The sequence below is a fragment of the Gopherus evgoodei genome, chromosome 3 (assembly GCF_007399415.2).
Source record: "Gopherus evgoodei ecotype Sinaloan lineage chromosome 3, rGopEvg1_v1.p, whole genome shotgun sequence".
Taxonomy (NCBI): Eukaryota; Metazoa; Chordata; order Testudines; family Testudinidae; genus Gopherus; species Gopherus evgoodei.
The window spans coordinates 26,993,088-27,019,938 of record NC_044324.1 but is presented as its reverse complement, the minus strand read 5'-3'; the positions used below and the strand labels follow the sequence as shown (position 1 = coordinate 27,019,938).

At 40.1% G+C, this 26,851-nt stretch overlaps 1 protein-coding gene across 3 annotated transcripts in view; it reads left to right on the top strand.

Annotated features, from left to right (window-relative positions):
• Nucleotides 1-26,851, top strand: part of KLHL29 (kelch like family member 29) — a 578,142-nt gene that overhangs the window by 466,662 nt on the left and 84,629 nt on the right. For all 3 annotated transcript variants that reach the window (XM_030555343.1, XM_030555342.1, XM_030555341.1), the window contains one exon: nucleotides 12,261-12,399. In XM_030555343.1, coding sequence (XP_030411203.1) covers nucleotides 12,261-12,399 — 139 coding nt within the window. The remainder of the gene's footprint in view (nucleotides 1-12,260; nucleotides 12,400-26,851) is intronic.

The following is a 26,851-nucleotide window of genomic DNA, read 5'->3' as shown; positions in this document are numbered from 1 at the left end:
AACACAACAGACTCCTCCTCAGCATTCTGCATACTGCTCCCTCCCAACACTATTAGTTGTAGATGTGTGGTGTTTGGTGTGTTTAATTAGCTCACCTTTCTACCAGTGTTTGTAGAATGTTGTGTTAGAGATACAACCTGACATTAAGAAACTCTGATAAATTGTAGCCAAGACCAATTTCAAAAAAACTTCTCATTCAAACTGTATTACACAAAACCAAGTCAAAGGGTACAAAAACTGACTGTACTGGGAGATGTACACTGAAAGGTCAGTTACATGCAAAAGACAAACAGAAGAGTGCCCCACTTCAAGTCTGTTAACTCATCCTTACTGATGGTGGGACTGTGCAGTGATTCTGTGCCTCTTTGAGGTTCCATTTCACACATTTTCACTCCTTTCTGCTCCAAAAGGGTTATCTTCTCTTTTTACCCCCAACTCACTTCATCCTGGTGCCTGCTCAAAAGAAAGGGAATGATTCTGGCAGCTCCAGTCTACTATTTAGCTGCCTCATGTGTGTCCAGCAAAGCTGTGAGCATTCCCAAAACCTGGCTTTATGATGCTCTAAAATATTCTGGATTAAACCAATAAGGAATGCTTCTGTAATGATTCCCTGACAAGCTGTCAACACCCTGTATGTATAACATGCTGGCTAAAAGTGTGAAAATGTGTACTGTGGAAATATCTACTTTCTCTACTAGATAAGTAAATAAAAATAAAATCCATTTATTTGCGTGTGAACATTGGTGACATCATAGCAGGATTTTTTAAAATCTTCTCAATCCATTGCTGTTTTCGAGCATTCAGCAGCTGACCTCCCAGTGATCTGTCCCTTACCATCTATCCATCTTCTCACTGATCATCTCCTACCACCATGACCGACCCCCATTCTTTCCATGAAAACTTTCTTGAAGTTATTTCCATCTCTATGCTTGATGTGTCCAAAAGAACATACGTTTCCACCTGTTGATTTCCAACAACAGGTTCTGCTTCTCTCCAGTAATATTTCTAACACAGACATTTGTCTTGTTTTCCATCCAGGAGATACACAAGAGTCTCTGCCGGCACTATATTTCAAAGGCTTCAATTTTCTTCTTGTCAGTAGCATTAATCTCCCACAATTCACATCCATAAGTTGCTAGGGGGGGAAATTAAGCTTTTTACCAGTTGAACTTTTGTACATTTCAAGCTTCCATCATTTTTCCAAACTTTCATAAGGGAGTTCCTGGCTAAGTGAACCATTCCTAGTTATCATGGCTAGTCCACATAAAAGATAAGAGTGTACTACTGCCATCAGCTAATGAAGTTATTCCTTTAAACTCTAATGGTAGAAGACTGTATTTTGGTGTTGAACCGGTTCTATCCACTAAAGAACCCACTGACTATCTAGAGCCACACATCGAGTCTTAATATCATCATCATCATCATCATCATATTCCTATTATGCCTCTAGTGTTTAATGCAATGACAAAGCTCCTCCACTCCTGTCTGTTTCTGTTTCTTAATCCCCTTTGGGCTCTTTCATTTCAGGACAATGCCCTTTGACTTACATGAAGCAGCTGCAACATTTCAACAGTTAATGGAGGGAGTACTCCTAGGTCACCAACAGTATGCTGCTGTGTATTTACATGACATAGTTACATACAGTGACAACTGGAATGACCACTTGCAACAGGTATGGGCAGTCCTCCAATCCCTGCCTGGGAGCCTCACAGCCAATCCAGCAAAATGCAAGCTGGCAAATCAGAAAGTGACTTACCTGGATTACACTGTGGTAGGCGTCCATCTTAGGGCTCTATTGAGCAAGGCGCAGGCATTGTCAGCATATCCCTTTTTTCAGATGAGGAGGCAGGTGAGGCACTTTGTTGGGTTAGCTGGCTACTAGAGGCAATTCATTCCCAGTTTTGCCACCAGCACCGCCCCTCTGCAGACGTGATAAAAGAGCCAAGGAATCCAAGGAAGATCCCTGACACAACAATCGTGAGAAGAACCTTAACACCTTCAAAGACTGACTGTGCCAGGAACCTGCCCTCTCCTATCCAAATTTTTCCAAAGAGTTTGCTTTATAGACGGACCCCTCTGATGGAGGCTTATGGCAGTACGTTCACAAGAGGTGAAGCCTGAGGAGCACCCAGTCTTGAATCTAAGTTGTAAGCTGTTTCCCAGGGAAAAGGGCTGTTCAGTGATCGAAAAAGGAAGCACTGGCAGCCCTTCGGAACTATTTATTGGGTAATACTTTCTCCCTCATTATGGCTCACGCCTCCCTCTGGGAACTAAATATGATGAAGGAAATCAGCCCATGTTTTCTGGGATGGTACTTGTCTTGCCAATCCTATAGTTTAAAGTACAATACCATGCAGGAAAGAAACATGGTAATGGGGACTTCTTTTTGCAGGAATTGGGGCTTCAACAATGGGATCCTGAGCTCTGCCCTAAGGGGAAGATATGTGGTCGGGCAGGTCACCACCCCAGTCAGGAAAGGGTTAAAGAGCTCCTCTGGACACAGTCAGCCTCAACCCAGTGTACCTGCGATGCTTGTCAAGCCTGGAGATGGGCAGGTCCTTAAAAGGGAGGATCCCTGCTTTGTGCAGGGTGAGTCCCTGAAGGACCAGGACTACAACTCAGAGCTTCCCAGCCAGGGATTGCTGACCTCGGAAATGGTTTGGGAGCCTTGGCAGCCCAGGCTCCTTTTTTTTTTTTCCTCTTTGACTTTCCAGTACCTTTTTGTGGGCCGCAGGAGCATGCTGAGTTTTTGTTTGGACTCCTTTTACTTCCCCCCCTGCAAGGGGGCTGATGCCTTGAACCACACAGCCAGAGAGCTCTAGCCACCAAGACAGGTGGTGCTAGAGAGGTATAGGGTGCTAAATTTTTCTATTTTATACTCATAGTATTTTTGTTTTAGATAATGCATTATGCCTTTTGAAAGTGTGGGGTGTCATGACTGCTCTTTTGAATGGTTTTTTATCTGCCTTCACAAGGTATCATGTGTTACAGTAATTTGAACAGTTATAAAATGGCTGTTACAAGTGATTAATAACTATCGACTTCTCTCCAAGTTGTACTTTACTTATATCTCCCTCGCGGTGTGAGGAAAAGCCCTCAATCCTGCTCCTGTAGAAGTCAGTGGGAGTTCTGCTATTGACTAAATTGGGCATAGAATAGGGGGCTAATTCATTAAGTGTGTAAATTGCTTTGGTCACCTCAGTTGACAGGTGTTATGTAAGTGCAAAGTATTTATTTATTAACCTCTAAAACTATCTGTAATTTCTGTTAGATACACCACTAATTAATTGTAAGAAATCACCTCACTTGTTTTTAAAAAATGCAGACTTTTGTGATTTGTGCAGTTTGGCGAGCAAGCATTTCCTTTTTCTGTGTGTGAATACTTCATATGTCGTTTTTGTTTTTTATTCCATCTGAACTGGTCAGCACTTGACAATTGCTGACATGTAGAGGAGCCTTTAATTACACGATCAGTTGCACATATGAGTGCTTCTTGTTCAGAGCTTTCAAAACTAGAAAAATGTTCAGTTATTGCCTTGCACTACATAAGGATATAGATTCGTGGATTCATAGATTCTAGGGTCAGAAGGGACCAATGTGATCATCTAGTCCAACCCCCTGCACAAAGCAGGCCACAAATCAAAAAAGGTCTAAAAGCTATCTACTAGTTTTCTGCTACAGGCAATTAGGATAAAGCTGAATCATCCCAGATCACACAGTAATAAATATTTTAACTGTCCCATAAGCATCTGTTGATATTCAGACCTATCTTCTGGCAAATTAAACAATCAGGGCTAGATTTCTGTTTAAAACCAGGCAACTTTGAGTTTCCATGCTTGGATTTGTAACTCTCCATCTCTGGAGAAGATAGTGGTCTAACTGGAAACCAGATTACAGTGCTACATGAAATAGTGGCGTATTGCGTACAGAACAGAGGGCTGCATTGGCAACTTGCCAGGATCCCCTGGGCTATGCCAGTTTTGTCTAATGTGGAGCAGATTGCTGCCAGCCTCATATTTAATCAGAGGGGAGCCTCATAAGGCTACAGATCTTGGCATATGATGCTCCATCTTAATCTGCACATCTTGATGGACCTCTGCATGTGGAACTGTTGTCTCACTGCTTGTCCTTTCAGTGGTCGCAGGTTGCACTGGAGAACAGCACAGACCATATTTTTTCTATAATTGTCTTCTTTTTCCCATTCGTCCTGCCACCCCAGGTATAGAGTAAAACCACTTAATTTCCCAAGTTAATCAAATTGGTTTTCCTTAGAGAGATTGGCAACCCCCAGCACTCACAAACTCTCAGGCATATTGTCTACTCCACTAATTTTACAATATAGAAGATTATACTTTGAGAATGTGTGAGTCAAGAAAGCTGAAATTTGTCTTCTTATATGGGCCCTGAGTACAAAACAAACTCCTTTTATATTATATTATTAAAGCATACTTTATAGCAGCATTGATTTCTCCAATAATACATTTTAAATGGATGTTCTGCAATCACATACTTAGCTCTTTTTCATCTCTGGATGTAAAAAGAAAAGGTGCTAAAATAATACACTAGAATTATCTCCATGATATAGGATTGGAAAATGTCACCTGCATAACGTGTAAAGAGGTTTCTGTCCTCAGAGTACATCCTAATGTCAGCTAAGATGATGACAATGAACTGCAAATTGGTGGGGAAAAATGATGCTCTAGCATTCCAGAGTTTTAAGTAACCTGAAGAAGACTAATCACAGGCCTAACCCTGCTCAGCTTCCTCCTTATGTGAATAGTAGTCCCACTAACTTCAGTGTCCATTACTCACATGAAGAAGGCATGCAAGATTTGGCCATATATGAATAATGGAAACCCTATTTAGCACCACAAGGCATCTCATCATCACTGGTACTCTTGAAAATGGGAAAATCACAGACTAGAAGATGTAGTGTCTTTTGAAGGAAATGATCTTATGTAACTATCTGTTCAATGTTGAATTTAAAAATGATCTAACACTCTCTCCAGCAGCTTGGTTATTGCTTTCTTTGTCAGCATACATATTTACAGTTGTCCGCAATACTAAACTGACAGAAAACCCGGTCAGTGAGTCTGCGTTTTGGGTTTTGGTTCACCAGTACAGGGTGCAGTGGGTTTTTTTAATTGCTCATTTTGTCTGATGTGGGGCCATATGGAAATGAGCTGCTCATAATATTGACCAGAAATCGATATGCGTTGGGATCACAATGGCTGAAGATCCCAGCTCTGCAGCAAACTGACTATTCGGGAGGAAGGTTGGTCTGCTGTGGACAGGTCACAATAAACACCTATAATCGTTCACGCTGGGGAGGAGAGCTTTATATGAATGATTCTCTGCTTTGTCCTGTCACTCCCTCTCTTTCCTTCTTCTTACCCCTGCTGGGGCCTTATACGTGAATGACCACAAGAATGAAGATGAACATGTTTCAGGTGCAGGCTCATGTCAGTTTTAATTGTGAAAAGCATACAAATAATTACCCCAAAGTTTCGACTCATGCCAGGATCACAGGCCAATGGATGGGAGCCCTCTCCTGCCCTCTATTGTTGGAAAGTCACTTATCCCCCCTCCCCTCTCCTCCTACTGTTTTCTTGGGAGGTGGGAGAGAATGATGGGCCCTTTCGTTTCTCTGACTCATAAGTACAAAGCTGTTATCCAAGGAGATGTTTTTGTCTTCACATCACAGACTCATAGACTCATAGACTCATAGGTCAGAAGGGACCAATATGATCATCTAGTCTGACCTCCTGCACAAGGCAGGCCACAGAACCCCCTACCCATCCACTTTTATACATCCCCTAATCCAGGACTGAGTTATTGAAATCCTCAAAACTGGTTTGAAAACCTCAAACTGCAGAGAATCCACCAGCAAGCGACCCAAGCAAGCAAGATTCATGTGGAATCTTCTCCATCTATCAAGTGGGGAATAACCAATCCCCATGTCACATCATCATGGAATGTACAGAGTGATTAGCACAGTCATAGACAGGTGTGCAGTGTCAAAGTGCCACCTTGGAATATAAAACAGCCTTCGCAGCTGCATAGCCAGGGAGGCCTAGGTACTTCTGATGGATGAGTCTAATAGCACGTCTAGGCATATGGTTCAAACTTGCCTACACAGCTAAATCAGTCCTGTCATTAACACTATTGTCAAAGTAAGTGGACCAATTCAGCATAGCATTCCCCATTCTTTTTACTCTTTTTGTCTGCGTGTTCGTGTACATCGGGATGGGGTGAAGAAGGGTTTTTCAAAAGATACTAACAAAATGTGAGACCCAGTGCAATATCCTGCCAGGTCACATAGCTGGCTATGGTTCTGTGAATTGCCCTCAGAAATAACCGTGCATCTCAGGAGGGGGCATTCATCTTGTTTTCCCATGGAGACACTCAAGTGAAGCTGGTCACTACTTTACAAAATTTTCTGTCATCATTACACATCTGACTCATTATTTTTGCTTCATAATTGAACTTCTCATATGACTGTCCAAATGTACCACGGTATGTAGTAACGTGCAGGTTTGTGGACAGTGCTGGTCAGTGTGGCTAAAATGCCTATTTATAGTAATAGATTATTTTTAAATCATAATCCTGAGAAGTAATCTCTACTTTTCAGGCCAAAAATTATTTGGATTTTACTTTCTGTGGCTTTTTCTTAGCTATCTTATCTTTCCTGTCCTGATCATTAATTATGGTGACATGAACTCAGTATAAGCAAGCTCTCTGTATCTCTTGCTCACTTCACACAGGCATAATCAGTAATGTATCACTAATTACTTAGGGTAATTTTGAAATGCATCACTTTTTCCAGGCCAACTTTTAATAACTGTTGTTTATGCTGACTCCCAAACGTTACAAAAGCCCATTGTATGTTAGTTCCTGCTGTCACCTTTTTCATACATGGCACCTTTCAGAGTTTAAACTAAACTAATGAATCTATTATTACAAATGGAAGGAAATCTGAGGGCATTATTAAGAAACAAATTAAGCCTCCTTGGGTTGCGTTGCCAGTCCTCATTGTTTGAAATACAGTCTAACTGTGGGTAACAAGTTACTTTGTAGGCTGTTATAGCAGTATGATGGGTAGTTTGGAATTGGGTTGACTAGTTTACTTCTGCTCCCTTTGCTGGCTCTTTAGAAGTAGAACACAAATAATGTTGGTCCTACGTGCAGCATGATTATTGGGCTTTTTTGGCTTAGTTTGTAATTTCTCAGTTGAGTGGGAGGGACTGTTGTCCAGTGGTTAGAGTTGGAATCTGGGAATCAGAGATGCTGAATTCTATTCCTGACTCTGCAGCTGACTCACTGTATGACCTCTGCAGAGTCACTTCAACATTCTGTGCCTCTCTTTCTCTTGTGAACTGGGTGTAACTGTGTTTAAAGTACCTCCTAGCCGTGTTGTGAAGTCTAATAGTGGTAAAGTGGTAAAGTACCTCTCACTCCAAACTTTGTGGAGCTGTTTGGAGGTAGGCTTTTCAATCGTATCCCTTTTTCGGTTTTACTGTCCTTAGCCCAGTGGCAGAGCCCATGGAGCTATGGGAGAGCAAGCTGGATTCTATTCTATATCATGCATCATCAGTTTTCAGCCAGGTTCTGGTTACAGGATCCTTAGCATTAGTAATGATGTAAGCAACAGAAATGACCCAGCTTAATTTCTTAGATCCTATAGTGAGCGGGAACATAGGAACAAATCCTTTGACTTGTGAATTGCGTATATCGGCCATGGAATCACTGAGGGGAGAAAACATTGGGTCCCACTGTGCTAGTTTTATGGTCTTTGGGTATGTCTGCACTGCAATCAGGAGGTGTGATTGTCACACACATAGGCATACCCATAGCTTTGATCAAGTTAGCTCGCTAAAAATAGAGTGTAGCCACTGTGGCAGCATGTTTAGCTAATCAAATACAGTCCTGCCCACAAGCCTGGCTATGTATTTGGGGCAGCTAGCCCTTGCTGCTGCTTGTGACACAATGGGTACGCTGCTATATTTACACGTGTTGCAGTTACACCTCCCTATTGCAGTGTAGATATTCCCTTTCCTCTTTTTCGCTAGCTATAATTGTGCTGTGCATATAAGTGGGTCCCAAAAGAAAGAAAGAAAAAGAAAGGAAGACTCCCTCTTTAAAAGCAAAGAAACCAAAAGAATAAATGAATAATAATAAATGCCCCTCTGGGCCCCTTTTTGATTCTTTTAGGGAATCCCATCTTTAGGAGGAAAAGATTAAAATAGGAACTCCAAAAGAGAGAAGCAAGGGAAAGCTCAGATCATTTTTCACTGCCAGGACTGCAGTGTACAATTCATCGGCAGGCATTATTACCTGGTGAAAAAATTTGTTTTGCAACTGAGCCTGAATCCTCATAAATCATTAATGCCTAGCTAAGCACAGTATGAGCATTACAAATACACTGAGAATAAGGATACATTCTGATATAGCCTTGTATCCAATACTAATGCCTGCTAGTTATTTAGTAATACAAAGGGGGTCTCAACAAGGAAGATCAATGAATCAATGGAGCTTCCTGACTTACTCCTTTCTTCCTTCTCTTTTCTCCCTGCTTTGTCTCACTTTGGTTCAGAAACTGAGCTCCATAACAAAAAGGACTGTTCAGGGCAGTCTAATGGGTCAGACGGGAGAGGGGGGAATTATAACCTCAAAATTGCAGAGGCAAAAGAGAAGCCTTTCTGCTGCTTCTCTGGGTTTGTTCAGGTTTATATTGTTATGAGACAAACTGAACCATTGCTGCAGACCTGTGTTTTGTGATTTGCATCCCTTAATGAATGCATGCAGTATACTGCACAAGTAAATCCTGCTTGCAAACAATGTAGACAGAGAGTCTAACAGCTACAGGGTTGGGTGCAGTAGCGGCGCCAGGGTTTCTGACACCCTAGGCGGACGGCCATTTTGCCGCCCCCCGCGGGTCTGGTGGACCTACCGCAGTCATGCTGGCGGATGGTCCGCTGCTGGAAAGGCTCCGGTGGAGGTGCTGCAGTGATGCCGGCAGGCGGTCCGCTGGTCTAAAGGCTCTGGTGGACCTGCCGTGGCTCTGGTGAATCTGCTGCAGGCATGACTGTGGTAGGTCCGCCGGAGCCTTTAGACCAGTGCGCTGTCTGCCGAAATGGCTGCGGTAGGTCCACTGGACCCGCGTGCCACCCCCCCCCCCGGCAAAATAGTGCCCCCCAAAAATTCTGGTGCCCTAGGCCATTGCCTAGGTCGCCTAAATGGTAGCGCTGGCCCTGGTTGGGTGTAATCAGTGAGTGCTGTGTAAAGCCCAAGTTATCAGGCTTTACACAGTGTATTGTGTAGGGTCTTAGGCACTTAAAAACAACCATCCCAGACATGGGGAACAGCCCCTCAATAGCCTCTGCTCCAGCCTATGAGGAGTTGTAGAGGTTGAATTCTGAATCCTAGTATGAAGGAGTTCTTGGCCATGGTCATGGATCCAGTGACTCCCATCCCTGTTGTCTTTAATCTATCCACAGATGTATGCATTGCTGCCAGTTCCCACACACCTTCCATCCCAGCATGTTCAGAATGGTATTAAGTAGCACCCACCCGCCCAGTCTGAAGGAATGGTAAAGGTCCATCTGCATGGTTGCTCTAACTGCAGCCACCTTATCTTATCATAAATGCTTGACTCAGGGGATTAAGTTGTGTTGGAATGCCTGACCCTTTGCACAAGAGTAAGCTTTATTCTATCTGACTATATTGAAGGAAAAGATGTACCAAACTTAAAGGATCCATCTCCTTTCCCATTACCTGGATCTCTTATATGTGGAAGATTTTTGAATGGCAAGGCTATGTAGATATGGCTACTGGGGAAGGAAGGAGGATTGACTACGGGATTAAGGAAGGCAGAAGTGTAGAGAAAGGAGGAAAGGAAATTGGATGGGGAAATTTGAAAAAGAGATACAGAAACAAAGGATGAAATATATAGCAGAGGAGACGGAATCAGAAAACATGTTTGAAGGAGAAAATGAGGTATAAAGGTATAAAATGACAGAAAATTGGTCTGAGGAAAATCCAGTTACTGAAAATGAGAGAGGAAAAGATGGGCCAAGATTGAGAAGGTCTAGAAAAATGTGGTGTACGTATGAAGAGAAAAGGGAAATTAAAACAACAAAAAACCCAACATGTTTAAAAATAGCATATAAAGATGTTCTTGTGGAACCGAAGACCTCGCTCACTTAGGCCTATTCAGGCAAAACACTCATTGGTGCCCCTGGATTTTCAGCCGGGGTTTTGACTGAACAAGGCCTGCAGGATTCAGGCCCAACTCAGACTTTGGCCCATGTTCTAGAGTCCATCATCAAATGTTTGCCACAAGCAAAAGCTTAAAACTTCTCTAGATAAGAGGGAACACTTTCATCCCCATTTAAGTTTTGCATTTGCTTGAGCAATAGTATTATGTTTTAGTTTAAAAGAATGTGTTAAAAATAGTCCATGGTGTAGCACCCACAGGACAGAGTGGTATATTTTCCTCTATTATAGATCTGACACAAGCCTACTGTTATTTCTGTGCCCTCTCTAATGATCTGCTTGCTCTCTGGAGGATGCTGACCCATTTCAGCGCATAGTAATTAGCCTTTCAGACACTACTGTGTTTCCTTTAAATAGATATAAATGTGCAAGGTGACATTTGTTTACTTAGTCCTGAAAAATGTTCACCACAGATGTTGGGGTTTGGTTGGATTTCAGTTTGCTTTTTAATGTAGCAGTTGAGTATTCGCATGCTTTTTTGTTCTGTTGGATAACAGGCATCTCTAAAATGACGCTTGATGAATTTCATTTTGGAGGCAGGAGAAGCATGACTGCAGCATAAGATTATTTGGTTCTGATTCTCTTTTGCACTAAGGCCCCTTTATATCATTCTGCAATATAGTGGGCATAAATACAATTAAACCCCTTTAAGATGCCTTTACACTGTAAAGAGGGCTTGCATGTGAATGAGAATTGGACCCTTTAGATGTAAAGATTTTATGATGTTTGAGGAAATGAGGATGTTGACCTATTGCAAATATATATGTGTGTGTGTATGTGTGTGTGCACGTGTGTATATATATATATATGTGTGTGTATATATAATGTGCATATATAGATATATGTATATATAAAGCACATTAATATTAAAGTCAGTTTTATCATCTTGATCACTGTCTTCAACCCCACTACTCCCCCTCAACTTAACTGTATGTTATTTGTCCTGATAATTATTCTGGTCTCCAACCTTAGTGAAGGGCTTTCACCTAAATGATCCAACAGGCATATAGAACATCAAGGTTGCTTAATAGTTCACATTCACATATGAAGACATGTGGCATGCTGTTATTTCATTCTCTCAGTACCGAGAGCCTGTATGAGAGGAGGCATCATGCGAGGTAGGTGCTTACTGTAGGACAGAAATACTTTCAGAGGTTATTTTTGTCATTGTGAATCTCTTGTGATGTGCGAAAGTTGATTGTTGCTGTAAATTAAGCTATCAAAGGCTACAGATTAAAAATGCTGAAATGGTGAAAATCCTCTGAGTATAAAAGATGGAAAATAGTAAAAAAGCCAATAATTTACTCTCTCTGATTTTTTTAATCATAAGAATTCTGTTAAAAGATTAGCTTAACATATTACATTGTCACCTATTCTTATGTTCTTATATTGTAAAGATATTTTATGAGCTGCATTGATAATCCTGGTTAAACTTTAATACAATATAGTATAACATAATACTTATAATTAATAGTATTGTATTTTCTTGACTGAGAAACTTCACACATTCTTAGTATGTTTGTGTTTAAGATATGCTGGTTTTGGTTTTATTCTTTTGACATATATCCAGTTCATATTACATCAAAATGCCGTGTTTTTACTTAATATTATTCCAATACATTCAAAAGTTAGTTGCATTTGGAGAAAAATTAGGTAGTTCTCACATTCTGTTGTAAGAAATTATATTCAACTTTTCTGTGATGATGCATTATCTGTGTGTCTGATTTACTGATGCTCGAATTTTTAAATTTTTGTTTTTAACCCCTACAAGTTTAGGGTTTTTTTAAATTATTTAGACCTACTGGTTCCTGCTTATTTTTTTTTAATGCCCAGTTTGTTTATTATTTCTTTTACTGTCAGTGTTGAGCCAGTCTTGCCAACAAACAAAATCAAGTGTTTCCTATTTCTCTACTTCTTTACAAGAAAAAAATAAATAAAAACTCTTAATGGGAACCCTGGCACTGTCTGTCTTCTCTGTTCTGCAGAAATGTTGAAGGAGTTGAACCAGCAACGCAGAGCGAAAGAGTTTACAGACCTGAAAATTATTGTTGAAGGCAAAGAGTTTGAAGTCCACCAAAATGTTCTAGCTTCCTGCAGCTTGTATTTCAAGGACCTGATTAAAAGGTTTGCCTTCCTTCCAGCTGTGATCTGGTCTGTTCTTTTGTAGGGCGCATTTGTGTCGCTTTTTTCTTCCCCTCTCTTGCAGGTTTATGAAGATTGAATCTCCTGTCACAGAGCCAGTAGCCATTCTTTCCACCTCCTTTGAATGTATTTTCAAACCAAGACTCAGATCCATTTGTTACACATCTGACTCATACAATGTAATTATTTCTGATCAGTAATGGCCTATTTTGGCTGAAGAAGGTGTTCCATCACTAGAATTCCAAGCTTAAAACAGAACTATTAGTAGTAATCCAGACCACATGATAGAACTATTGCTATCAATATTTTAAAGGGATTCCATTACATAGTACAAAACTTTATCCTTCAGGCTACAGTGAGCCATAAGCTTTCCTGTGAATGATGCTAAAACTTCATAACAATAAAGTATTTAGACAATATTAACCCCTTCAGCCCTGAAATCTTTGTTACATGCCATGTGTGGCACTTAGGAGAAAGGAGGGTTAATATTTATAAAAAATATTATTTGAGGCCTTTTTAAAGGCAAAAAGTCAATTGACAAATTTTCATAGGAAAAATTGGAAAGAGACAATGTTAGATAAAAATATAACTCAGTCTGCATGTTAGACTAAGAGGAGTTTTTCTTAAGCAAACGCTGCTTTAGCTTAGAGTAGATGTAATGTGTACATTTCTAAACCTCATGTCTCTGCCTTTGCATCTCCCCCACCCCCCAGTTTCTAGCTGATTGATTCTAAACAGTGCATGATAATCTTTTTTTTCCATTACATTGATTTTTCAATTTGTATGCTTCATATACTCAATAGGAATAAATTGGTACTTTCATATTATTAGTAAGTTAGAGTAGCAAGAAGGGAGGGATAAAAAAAAAACTACCACCAGGATAACTTTCATTTTTCTTTCAATCATCAGCAAATTTAATGCAGCTGCTGATTTTGCCTTGCAGTATTTTCCTAAGCAGACTGAGCCTGGACTGTGCTAAAAATGGAATTACAGAACATTTTGCTTGCTTTCAAATTCTGTGTTTAAATTTTACCAACTAACACAATAGTGATGGTATTTTATTTCAGGATGGCATATTGGCTGATATCTCCTTTTCAATGTATTATGTCCTTTTGCACAAAGCTGTTTTTCTAATTGTGCATATATATTATATTACTATGATATAATTGTGCTCGACTGCCTTATCAATTATTCATAAAAAATATGTTGGCCTGGTAGCTTGTTATTTTCCCTCAGTAAACCTAATGATTGCTAGCTCTAGCTATGATATATCTCTTTTCTGTCCTTTTTCTGCTGTCTGCTCATTATCACTTGCTAATTAAGACTACAGTATATGCCTCTCACCGAGATAAGGTATGCAGTCTATAGGGAAAGGAGATCTTAGACATCCTTTATAGAAACCCAGTAATTGACTGGCCAAGGCGCACTGTTTAGATTTGACTGTGAAGATGTTGGTTCATCTACAAAAGTCATCAGGCACCATCTATTTCTAGAGAAAATCTGGGGAGGAGTGTAATTTAGTTGTCGAATGGAGATGAACCATAGACTGAATGCTGATTTAGCAGAGCAATCATTTACAAAAAAAAAGTCTTAAATGCAGTTCTCTGAAAAGTGACTCTGCAAAAGTGGAATCCTGGATTTCCACACTTGTTTCCGTGTGACTCACATCAGACTCACTCAGTTTCCGACTGAAAAGGGTGGGTGTTTATTCCCCCTGAACTGCTGGCTCTGAAAACTCAACCAGGAATTTGAAAGTCAGCTTGTGTTCTTCTCCTTCTCACACATCGGCAGCAGTAGTAAAGCGTTCTCAGGTCAAATTCTGATCTCAGCTAGACCGGTTCAGCCCCCCTGCCTCGCTCTCACTCATATAACCTTGATGAATGCTTATGGGGCCACACAGGTGGATCCAAGGCAGCAACATTTTTATTCCTGGTGATGACACTTGAATAGGGAGGAACCTAGCTTGAGGCCAGGTTGAGTTTTCACGCTGTCTGGTGGGGATAATAGGAAAAATAAATGTTCGCCTGCTGAGTGTGCAAATTTGTGCTAATCTTTGAGAGACCTTAAACCTGGGGCCCTGAGGTGCCATTTTAAAGATGCACTTTTCAGGGAACTACACTGGAAAGCCCAATCCTGCGATGACCCCGTGGAAGTTAATGGACGTTGAAGACACTTAACTTGCAAAAGGCAGTCAGCACCTTGTGGGAGCATGCCCTTAGTAATATAAAATCATGATAGTTCACAGTGGCAGTATATTTATAAATACAGCATGTTTAGAATGTTCTCTTGATAATGCTCACGTGTTGCTAACAGCTCCTTTGAGGAAAGATGAAACGCAGATCACACGGAAACCTTAATGTGATTTATATTGCACTCTTTCTATTATCATAAAAATAAAAACAGACACAGTTGGATTAAGTGGCTGAAGAATAAGTAAATATCTTTGTATTCCCTAAATATTTATATAAAGAACGTTGAGTTCAGTGGTACAATAGATATATAATATCTGATTCCGCTCCAGCTGAAGTCAACAAGAGTTTGGTCCCTGACTTCAGTGGGAACAGGATCATCCCTGTAAAGATACTCTGGGTGTGTGTCTACATGTCATCATGTATATACATGTTTGCAAAATACGTTTCTGTGTACTTGCATTATATATCCTGCACTATGGACAAACTACTGCCCTAACACATCTGATTATCTGTATCTGATACCACTGGGTGTTGTAGGTGAATATCTGAAGGCAGAATAGCAAGTGACACCCCAAATGAGTAAAAACGGATGGTTAGACAATAATTAAGGCCAATTACAACGTCTTTAAAGGATAAATCTAGCACTCAGACTCAGTGTACCACATTATAATGAAAAAGACACAGTCAGATTTAACTGACCCAAAACTGAATATACATTTTAAAACAAACATTAATTTATCTATATGCCATTAAAATATGTATATTTTGAAATAAAAACATATTGTTCTCCTGATCCTAGAAGATCTGTTGGTTCTTAAAAATGGCGTGATCCTGTAGGGTGCTGAGCCCACTAGCCCCACACCAGCAAAGCACTTAAGTACATGAGTAGTCCCATTTACTTACAATTTAACACAAGTTTATATGCTTTGTTGGGTGAAAGCCAGAGTGCACCAGACCAAGCCCAAGTTGTGCTTTCAGCCAATATTTAAAAAAAAACAAAACACTCCTATGCTGAACAACCAACAATAACAAGTCAATGAATTGGACTTCTTCACTGTCTGGCATTCTTTCCCCATCCTGCTACTATACCTATATGCTTCATTCCTACAAGCAGGCAGCATGCTGAAATGTGTCTGAACTCTGCTCCAGGTTTCTTGTACCCTCCATGCTCACAAGAATGAAGCAGACAGGCAAAGCAGAAGGATTGGGTAAAATGTGTGTGCCCTCAAACCAAAGCACAGCTGGCAGGCCTAATTATATTACTATCATTCTTATGCTCCTTTACTTTGTAGCTTTCTTAAACATCAAACTCTTGGAACAGACTTACTACTCTTTATGTTAAATTTGTAAGGATTTTTTTTCTTGGTGACTCTTTTGGTTAATGTTTAGAACTTTCCTTGTGTGAGAGATGTATTTCATTATCTGATCTTATCACTTGCTTCTAGAGCTGGTGATAAGATAGACAGCATGTTCAGCCCCTGTTGGAAGGAGCCCTCTGGCTAATCAGGTGGCATTACTTAAGATCCTGTTCAGACTTGGCCAACAGGAGGTTATTGCAGTAGATGACCTTGGGGGGGGGGGATGAATGTTAAACAAGGATGAGAGGTGGAAAAACAGGAGGATCCCCTGTAACCTAAATAATATCCACATATCTTGTATGTGTGCATTGGAATTGGCCCCTAACAGATACCCCAAGCTGAATTCTTTCCAATTATGGAAGCGAGGTTGAAATAAAGACCAGAATCTGAATCTGAGTTTTGTGGCTCAGACTCAACCCGTATGTGTATGCTATACGTGTGTATATGTCAGATACATCTGTGATCATCTCTACATGAATTGAGAGAGACTAGAATCCAAACAGCCCTCCCTCCAACTTTGATTCCCTCCCCCATATATTTTTATGGAGGGATAAAGGGCATGTTTCAAAATCCAAATCTTAATTTTTGCGTTGGGCTCCATCTCTATAATAGGCCAAACCAAAACCCCATACCCAAGCATCCCTCCCCTCCCAACTTTGGCAAGATTGTCCACATTCCAGAACCAGATTTTACAGCTTCATTTGTAACTAGAATTCCTTGTTTTGATTGTGTGTATGTTTCTTTGTTTTGATTGTGTGTGTCTGGAAGAAAGGAATGGAAAATCCCATGATGTGGTATAATGTTTTTAACCTGCATGCTAAGTAGACAAATACAGCTGCCATATAAATGGCAAAGTAAACTGCACCGGAGCTCTTTGATTAGCTTTTTTTGTTTCCTAAACCCCAAGTTCTGGAATCCTTACCAAATTCACATTGATAAGAAGTTCTTGGGTTAAAATTCCTTTCTGAGCCCAAATACGGGCTCTTATAAGCAAACCTCAGCGTTGTATTTCTTTGTGAGGCAGCAGCACAGAGAAGTTCAAATAGTATTCTGTACCTTTTAACTGTTCAAGATTTGCTTTTAATGATGCTCTTAACTTTGTAGCCCCAAGGGCTGGCTAATTCCAGTAGCGTACAGCATAAAATACACACAGCAGGAGATGAGATCACAAAGCCAAGAATTCTGATGGAACATAATCTGGCAACACTCTAGTCCTATTTCTTTTCCAAAGGAGCAAAGTCACTTTAGTTCATGACCAAATTGTTTTTCCAGAAGCCAGGATAGCCTGCTGCTTTTCTCTGTTGTTTTGTTTTTCTAAAATGGGGTAGCGGGTCCTCTTTTTATGTCTGGGACCTGGGTGCTAAGGCTTGCACCCTTGAAATTCCAGTGTGTCTTCATTGAAGTCATGGGAGTTACTCTGGATTTACACCATTGTAAAAGAAGGCAGAATTTGGATGCAAGACAGAGAAATCTGCCTCTCTCCCTCTGAAACAGTCTGACAAAACTGCAAAAGCATTCAGGTGTCTGGAAAACAGATTGTCTGGTTTGTGTTTACCTTATGAGAAGCCAAAAATGAGAAACAGCAGATGAAAGAAAAATCCACTCTTAGCAATCCCTTCCTGTTTTGCTTCTTATCAAGAACTTTTGCTTTTAACCCCAGTTGAGAAGTCGGGAGCATATCTGCATCTGCCTCTTTCAGCTTCCCTGTAAAGATAAAACATTTGTGAAAGTAAATCCTTGCTTTATTTTATTTTATTTTATTTTGAAAGAGGAGGAGATGGTCTTGAAAATCAGATACGTTTTTCAGGTGCAATTGGAGATGTACATAGAGGGAAATCATCAGTTGTTTCTGTTAAACTATTTATGGGGCCTATGAAAAAGGGAAGTTTAATGGAGAGTACAAAGTGTACTGTTCGTTTGCTGCGAAGGTGCAAGTAATACTATAAATGCCTTTCCTCTTAAACAAGTAACTCATAACTACAGTATGTTGGTCTTGAAATACTGCCATGGGAAGTAGATTTATGCGCCTACAAGTGGCAGCCATTTTTGTCATTGCTGTTCTCCTGCCGTTTGTATTTTGTTAAGCAGCAGCAACACTCACACCCTAATGTCACAGCTGGCCGCTAGTGTTTGATACTACGCAGCTGCCAGGCTCTGAAAAACATGTTTTCACTGAGCAGAAATTCACATGCTTCTCTATAAACCAACTGCAGGTTACAAATACTTAACTGTGCTTCTGAACCAAAGGGCCAAGGAACTGACACAGAGTCCAGAGCAGACGTTTAAGTGTGACTGTATTCAGCCAAGCAAACACAGTCGTGGATTGGTGGGTGACAGGCTTGCTCTGGATGCTTGCTCTGCATTGGCAGGCAGATAAATTCATTCTGTTTTGAAAGACAAAACCTGGCAAGTGAGGCAGGGCAGATCCATCTTGAAGCTCAGGCTATGGTGCGGAAATCAAGCATCTGCCTCAGGACAGTTCCAGCTTGCAGAGGTACGATGCAGAATCACTTAACCTCAGCCTCCTCTCTCTCTTTGGTAGGCAAGGGCTTCTCACTCACGTAATTTCTAGACAGAACTACAAATCCTACAAATCTTATCCAAGAAATGACAGACTAATCAGTTCCTTGCCCTCGCTCTGGCTAGACTTATCTGTGAGCCACATTGCTGTCATGCAGCCGCTCGGAAGACACTGATTCGTGTGACCTAGCTATATTTACTTACATCTCAGGGCCCAGTCTGAGCTTGGCTGTGTTGTGGACTTGCAATTTACGGGCAAAGGGGAAGAGTTATATTACAAGAGCCAGTTAAAGCTAAATGGATCAAAGACAGATAGGCAAAAACTGCACAGTCCAGGGATTGGAACTAGGCTCTTCAACTCTGTGGTTTTCGGCCACCCTCCAAAAGCTTGTCTTGCCCTAAAATGAAAATAATCAAATATGATGATTCAGGGTGCTAGAAGGTAGCTGTGGGGGGTCAAGGATGAGACTGACTTTGCCCATCCCACCTGTGTTTACAACACTGCACAAGTGCATTTTGAGGTGGGATTTATTTATTTATTTTTGCCTTTCCCTAACATCCAGTATTGGCCACTGCTGGATTAGGATACTGAATTTAGGTTAATGATATGATCAGCTTTTGCCAAATCCTTTGTTCCTGTTGCACTAAACAGTGATGGGCAAAATGTGCAGAGCAATTCTTGAAGGTTTGCTGTAGGTAACAAATCCACAGTACCAATAATAGGAGATATGTGAAAAAACACTACCAGTTACGTGGTATAATACCTTTCACTTACATATTTTTTAAAGGTGGTATGTGCCTCGTCTAAGGGTTTGCCTTTGCAGGGACACTCAGAAAAGTGAATTAAGCTAAACCGAATTAAGGCCACTTTAATTTTGAATTAGAGTGCCCACACAAGGATCTAATGCAGTTTAACTAATTCACTTTAAATTCACACATTTAGTTAATACAGATTAACTTTCCTGAATGTCCCCATGTAGACAAGCCTTAACTGTATTACAAAAATGTAACTGTAAGACCCTATATCAAAGAGCTAACACCTTGCAAAATTCATTCTAATTCTTGAAATGCCAATTAGAACCTTAGGGCTACTATCTTAATATGAATACATAATCATAATAATTAATAAATAAATATTTAATTATCCCCTCCAGCATTGAAAGAGAGCCTTAGATATACCTAGATGTAGCCTGGCCTACATAAACACTTGTGTAAATTTCACCACATCTAGTTAAATGGATTTGTTGTTATTTGTATAGTGCCAACTGTGTAGTAAGCTGTTTTATTACTGTGCAATAAATATGATCAGAAGAGATCAGATTTGAGCGGGATGAGAGGAACCTGTAGTTTTTCAAGAATTAACTGTTGTCGGTCATGACATTTATTTTTAATTCTTCTTCCTACGTCTAAAATCCCCAAAGCAAAATTTTTGTTCCTCAATATATTTTGCTGTTTTCTGTTCAAATGAGGCTTTTGCAAGTATGTTGGTGCCCAGACTCAATACTGTGGCCCAGTTTTTCATTACTCTACAAGCAGGTCCTTAGAGGCTCTCACTTTGTTCCCCGACCCTAGCAAAAGAGTCCAGAGACAGCAAATGTTGCTCTTCCAAGAGCCATTGGCTCATTCTCTTGCCACTTGTTTAAGCTGACCTCTTGAAGCTTGTCTGTTTCTTTCTCAAGTCTCAGCAGGGAGGCAGATCTGTATTTCAGTCTGTGACCTCAGTACTATAGCATTACACCCTTCAACTGAGCCTGGCCTTGCTTTTTTGAAGCAGCCTGCATAGAGCAATTAGATTGTGTTCCATCTTTGAATAGCCTTAAAACCATATTTGAGATTTGCCTCTTTTGTTCGTTTTTTATTTTGTTCTGGCCACGTCTCTTGTTAACAAAAGCATTTGTTGTTAACCTATAGTTTGTCTTGGTCTAAAATGATGATTTGTCTGATTTGTGGATGGTGCATTAGGAGAAAATGCCCAATACACAAACAGGTTAACACTCATGGAACTGCACTGACTTTACCGGGGATTGAACAGCTGCAAACTGAGAGCGGTTGGCACCTAGTATGCTAAATCAGCCTTGCCAAATTCTTTTTGCCTGGAGCAAGCAATAACATTATCTGCATCAATGTCATGGTAAAGGGTGGACAAGTAGATTTTGTGCCTGGTCAGGTAAAGTTTCATGATGAATTTGCAAGGCTATGTTTAAACACTAATTTATTTAATCTCATGATTTTGCTAGTTCTTTACCCTAATCACAGTATAGCATCATTATAGTATGTATTTTTCTTGTCTCACGAGAAAGATGGATAGTCGCTGAGGCTCCAGATAATATTTATCTCTGAGATAGCGTAAAGAAGGCAGAGATTTGCAAGTTAGTACATTTTGATATCGATAAAATAATTCCAAAAGAGAAGCCATGCTAGGGTATAATTTATTTTTAAAAAATCCTATTTAATAGAACATCCACTGCCTTATGGCACATGTATTGCAATGATGTTGCTCTATAAATGTCCCTTGTTTCATCATTTACCTGACTGATTCTCTTGCAGCTGTATAAACTCTAGTAAATCAGTAAATAACATGTGACCACAGTGTGTACATGCATCTTGGGGTCTGTGTTGTGTAAATCCATGTTGTTATGTTTGTGTATCTGTACATTTATATCTCATGATGAACCTATAATTATACAGAATCGTAAATCAAGCTCTTAAGCATGAAACATTGCTTTCCATGCAGAGTACAATATCTGTTCTCTACTTAGCTAGAGGTAAGCTATAGATGTCATTAAGCTTCTTTTTTGTTTATCCCAAGATAAACAGGCATGTGACTTTAAACCATTTAAAAATTTTGATGATGAAAAGTCAAAGAGTGGATAGTGAGGATGCAGCAATGCTGCACTTTGTTCTTATTTGCCTGGATCTTCATGTACCTCTAGGATTATGTTCGACAGTAAACAAGATATTCTGCCTAAATTGTGTAGACTTGAACAAAAGTTTTTAATGAGCACATAACTAACAGACTCTTCAGCCTTATGAGAAGCTGCCAATCCCAGTCTAGTGTTCTCTATTTGATAATCAAAACAATTTGACAGTTAAAAAGAAGTAGCTGTTCTTGATTTAAGTGCTTCATCTCATATTCTAATCTTAGATTTCCTGTTTCCTTTAGACCCAAACAAACTGTCCAGGGAATGAAGCAATTTAATTTCTGATTTTTTTTATCCCATTGGCATAGGTAGCAAATGTTTTGCTCTAGTGAAATGAGAACACAAATATTTGCTCTTGTATTAATTATGTCCCTCACTATGAAACCAAAACCAATAAGAACAGCATGTCACAGTACATTTAGGAGGTGGAGCAGAAGCTGGAAGTTCATTAGGTAGTTGGATAGAGAAGACAGCAATCCTAGGGCCATATACTACGGTCTGTGTGTGCAACTTCCAGCCACACCAATGGCATCGGGGGGGCAATATCAAGGCTCTCAGATGCAGGTGTCAACATATGTTGTAAAGAATAGAATGCATGTTCCACTGCCCTCTGGATAGAATCAAAACTGCTCATTTGTTTGGGCCACAAGCCCTATTATGTTAACAGAAATCTCCTTTAGCACAAACCATAGAGGCATGTGCTTTTCAAGTACAAGGGTTTCTGAGTTCTATTGCCATTAAATTCCAAGTGGCCAAGATGTGCAGGATAATGATCAATAGGGAAATCAAAGATGCCCCCAATAGCTGAATCTATCTGATAGAAATCAATTTCATTTTCTTGTCTGCTTAATTTTGTTTGTTGAATTGTGATGGGCCCTGGATAGAAACAGAGAAAGAGGCAGATTCTAACCACTGCATGCTGGTGGGGTACAATACCAAAAATGTCTTTATTTTTAGGTTAATCTTTTATTCGGTACCCATTTTCGTAGGACAAAGCTGTGATGTATGACATGCCTTTGAGGTTGCCCCCCATGTAGTCATACTGCTTCAGACATGAAGAGATGTCACTGAAAGGTCTATTAGTCTCCCTGTTCACATACAGCATGATGAGGCAGTGTGGGATAAAGTTGAACCAACTGTTCCTAGTCAGAAATGTACATTTACATAAAGCGTTTTGCATTATTCGTGTGCACTCCTTGCAGGCGGCTCCATTTTGAATATTTTGAATTTGTTTTATGCAGTGTTGTAGCCGTGTTGGTCCTAGAATATTAGAGACAAGATGGGTGAGGTAGTCCAGTAAAAGATGTTACCTCACCCACCTTGTCTCTGAATTTGCTTTGACTTTTATTATGACTATAGCTTGTAAACAGTGAGAAAACTGGTTTCTCCACTGCTCACAGATAGTTTTTCACATTTGAAGTGAAACTGAGTAAGACTGTAGCCAACTCTAAGAGACAATCAGACCATTGGTCAATCAAAACAGTGTTGCAAGCCAGTTAGAGGCAAAGGTATTGTTGTCGGTAAATTGATGAAGTGAAATACTAGGAGAACTCCGTATATAGGGGTACTTCAGCTGGAGTCTAAATGCTGCTTTGACACTCAAAGCATCTCGTTATAAAATTTTTTGTACTGCATCACAGAAAGGTTATATTAAAAAGAACCTCTTGATAAAAATGATGCAGTGAAGTTATTTTATATAATACACCAAGTGCATTATCTCATAAATAGAATTTATGTATATATGTGTGTGTGTGTGTGTATATATGTGTGTGTGTGTATATATATATATATACATATATATATTAAACTTTATTCAGGAGATGATGAAGAAAACTTAGTTATGTCTGTACTAACCATGAAACACTAGTGCTGATGTTTACCTATGTGTGCTGGATCTCAGGAAATGCATTTCAAGGACAAAATTATCATTAATACCAAGAATTCAGAGAGAGAGGGGGTGTGTGTGTGTGTGTGTGTGTGTGTGTGTGTGTGTGTGTGTGTGTGTGTGTGTGTGTGTGTGTGTGTGTGTGTGTAAAAATTTTCCAGAGCACAATCTTGAACATTGCAAGCAAGGATTTTTCCCCCCTTCTAATATAAATCCTGTTTTACCAGTGTGCATTTCTATTAGCTTCCCTATATAGAGTAACTCAGTGAAAGGGCCAATAACTTTGTTCTTTGGGTTCCAGTTTATAACTGAGATGTCCTTTGCTTTAAAAGTCTCCCTGTGCCTATGATCTCTCCAGTTTAAGTTATTACATTGAAAGTTGTAGCTGAGCTCAGTGGACAGAGCATGCCCAAGGACCCTGGTTTATTTAGGTAGATTATCTCTTCATTACATTTTGTTTTCACATTTTTTAGGTCTACAATCATCCCATGGGTGGCTATATGATTTGTTAATCTGAAAAAATTCCCTGACAACTACAATATAGTTAAGCTGTAAAAGAACTCTCTTAGCTTGTTTAAATATAGACCTAATCTAACCTTTTTGCTGCTTAGCCCAAGATGCATCTTTTTAAAGTTCTATTCTAAATCACTCCCTAATTTTAATGAGTTTATATATCAGGAATTACCGTCTTTTTACTCTAGCTGTTCTCAGAGATTGCAGCAATGATAAAGTAAAGTCTAAAATTGTTTATTACACATTATTCTTTAGAAGCAAAACTTATTGCCCCCAGGGGCTGTTGGGAGAATTATTGATTTTCTGTCACAATGTGAAATGTTTGACCTTTATAATAAGAGCAATGATTAGAAAGCCCATAAAATGACATTGTTAAACTTTAGAGTTCACAGAGCAAATAGCAAAATGTGCTTTGTTTAACTATGTCCATGGACCTAAAACATATATTACCCAGCTTCAGCCTAGAATAAAATGCTAAGGAGACAGTCTCTCAGATGTGTATGTGCATGTTCTTTTTTATATCTATAATGAGCTTCCATTAACATTCCTGCGTGTGCATGTCTTGATTTGTGTGCACTTTTTTCAGTTACAGACAAATTCTCCCCAGTAGAAGTTTTGCTGTTGACCTCTCTAAGAACAATATTAGACCGTTAGGGTCTCATCTTGCACCCACTGAAGTGAGTGACAAAACTCCCATTGACTATAATTGTGCAGGATCAGACCCCTTGTGCACAAGTGTATATATATGCACATACGTTTTTTCACTTGGTCAACTGTATAAGCACTTACAGCAAGGCTAAATTTTCCTCTTGGTTATACTTGTGCAACTTCCTGACTTCACTGGGTTTGCACCAATATAACTGAGAGGAGAATATAGACCACTTTTGTACATTTACGAAGTCTGCTAGGTGCATAGAGGATCTTTATATCCTGCTGCATATCAAATAAGAAACACGGGAACCACTTTAAGAATATCATTATACAATACATCAGAGTTAGAAAGGAAATACCTAAGAAAAAATTCTATTATAAAACCATTTCACTAAACTGGACCCCAGAATCCCATTTCAAACCACACTAATACTCTGTGATGTCTCCAGTCATAAGTCTGTCTCCGCATATGTTTCTCTTTCTCTGTTTCTTTGAAAACTCTCTGTTGATCCCTTAGGACCTGCTTTAGACAATAATCCATCTGGTTTCCAGGCCGAGTAAATCTACAGAGCCCAGGTCATCAGCATGGAAGCCATGCAGGCTTCTTATTTTATTTTGTTGGCTGAACCAGGCCTGTTTTCAGTATGCATCCCAAGTAAGTGATACCTCTAAACCAGTGGCGGGCAACCTGTGGCCCCCTGCAGCTCCCAGTGACAGCTGTTTGCCATTCCCAGCCAGTGGGAGCTGCGGGAACGGCGAACCACGGCCACTGAGAGCTGCAGGCGATCAGTGTAAACGAACTGTCTCACAGCCCACCAGTGGATTACCTTGACAGGCCGTGTGCGGGCCACAGGTTGCCCACCACTGCCCTAAGCTGTGCCTCTGTTGCCCAAGCACCACAACATGCTACTTTTAAAGCATCAGAGGCAGAAACTGACACAACTCAGTTTCCTTTTCTGGCTGGTTTAGTAATATGAATAATCTCTATTGCTTTGTATTATACTTGCCATAAGTGGCTTTTGTGACTGAACACCTTAGCTTTGTTTTTGTATTTAATCAATTGCAGCAGCCATTTATTGCTTGGTGTATTACAAAGGAAAAGAGATTATAACTTAATTATTCTAAAGAATGACAGGCTGGAGTTGTTGCTTAAATTGGTATTTTCTTTATTCTAATGTCAGTGGCAGGCTACTGGTTTTGCACTGTCTGGCTTGTTCACTGCTGCATTCACAGTCGGAAACTGCACATGATTAGTCACCCAAAGAGCCTTGTTACCCCTGTCAGTGCATGCACTCACCCCCACAACATTTGCCAGCACAAATGGAATTAATACCGTAGACAAATATTTGCTTGCAACAGGCCTGCCTATCGTGCGAGGACTCAATCCTGCCATTGCCGAATGCCGTACAATCCCATTTAAATTAGTGAGCTCTCTGGCCCATATTGCTAAAGGTATTTAGATGAAGTAATGCCTAACTGATTTAGGGTCCTAAATCTCATTTTCCAAAAGAGATTTAGGCACTTAGGAGTCTGAATCCCATCAGAATGCCGAAATCCCTTTTTGAAAATGAAATGTAGGCTCCTAAATCAGTTAGGTGTTGCGCTGTTCAGCACACCAGTACCAGAATACCTATAGAAATGTGAGCATCTGTGCCCAAACATTAAATAACATTAACGAAACCGGCCTGATGAACTCATGTCAAACAGTTACTTGAGGCAATTAATGGTAGAGCAAGAGAACTTTTTACCTCAAGGTACTTCCCACACCATGGAATCACTTTGATGCATGGCATCCAACATACCTTGTGGTCAAAGGTTCTCTTGCTCTACCATTAGATAGGTTCCCTATCTATACAGACCTAGAGATTAGGTACAGGGGATTGTGAGAGAGAGACTGGATTACGGGCTTCCTCTCAGAGCTCAATCAATCTTTGCTTCTCTATCTTGTCCCAAGAGGAATTGTAGCCTGAGCAAAATACTGCTTACATGCATGACAGTTCTGAGAGCATACAGAACGCCTGTTAAAAAGTCAGGGTTTAGTACAATGGGTGCATGTTGGGCAGAATAAGCAACCTGCTTAACGTACATGCTTATGCATCTGCTTTCAGAATATGGCATCTCCTACAGGATGACCCAGTGTTTAGGGCACTAGCTGCGGACTTGGGAGACGTGGATTTAATTTCCTGCTCTTACATAGATTTCCTGCATGACCTTGGGCAAATCATTTAGTTTCTCTGGGCATATCTACATAGGGTGACCAGATGTCCAGATTAGAGGGGCAGTCCCGATTATTGGGTCTTTTTCTTATACAGGCTCCTAATACCCCCCACCCCCTGTCCCGATTTTTCATACTTGCTGTCTGGTCACCCTGTATCTACACAGTATTTTGGAGTG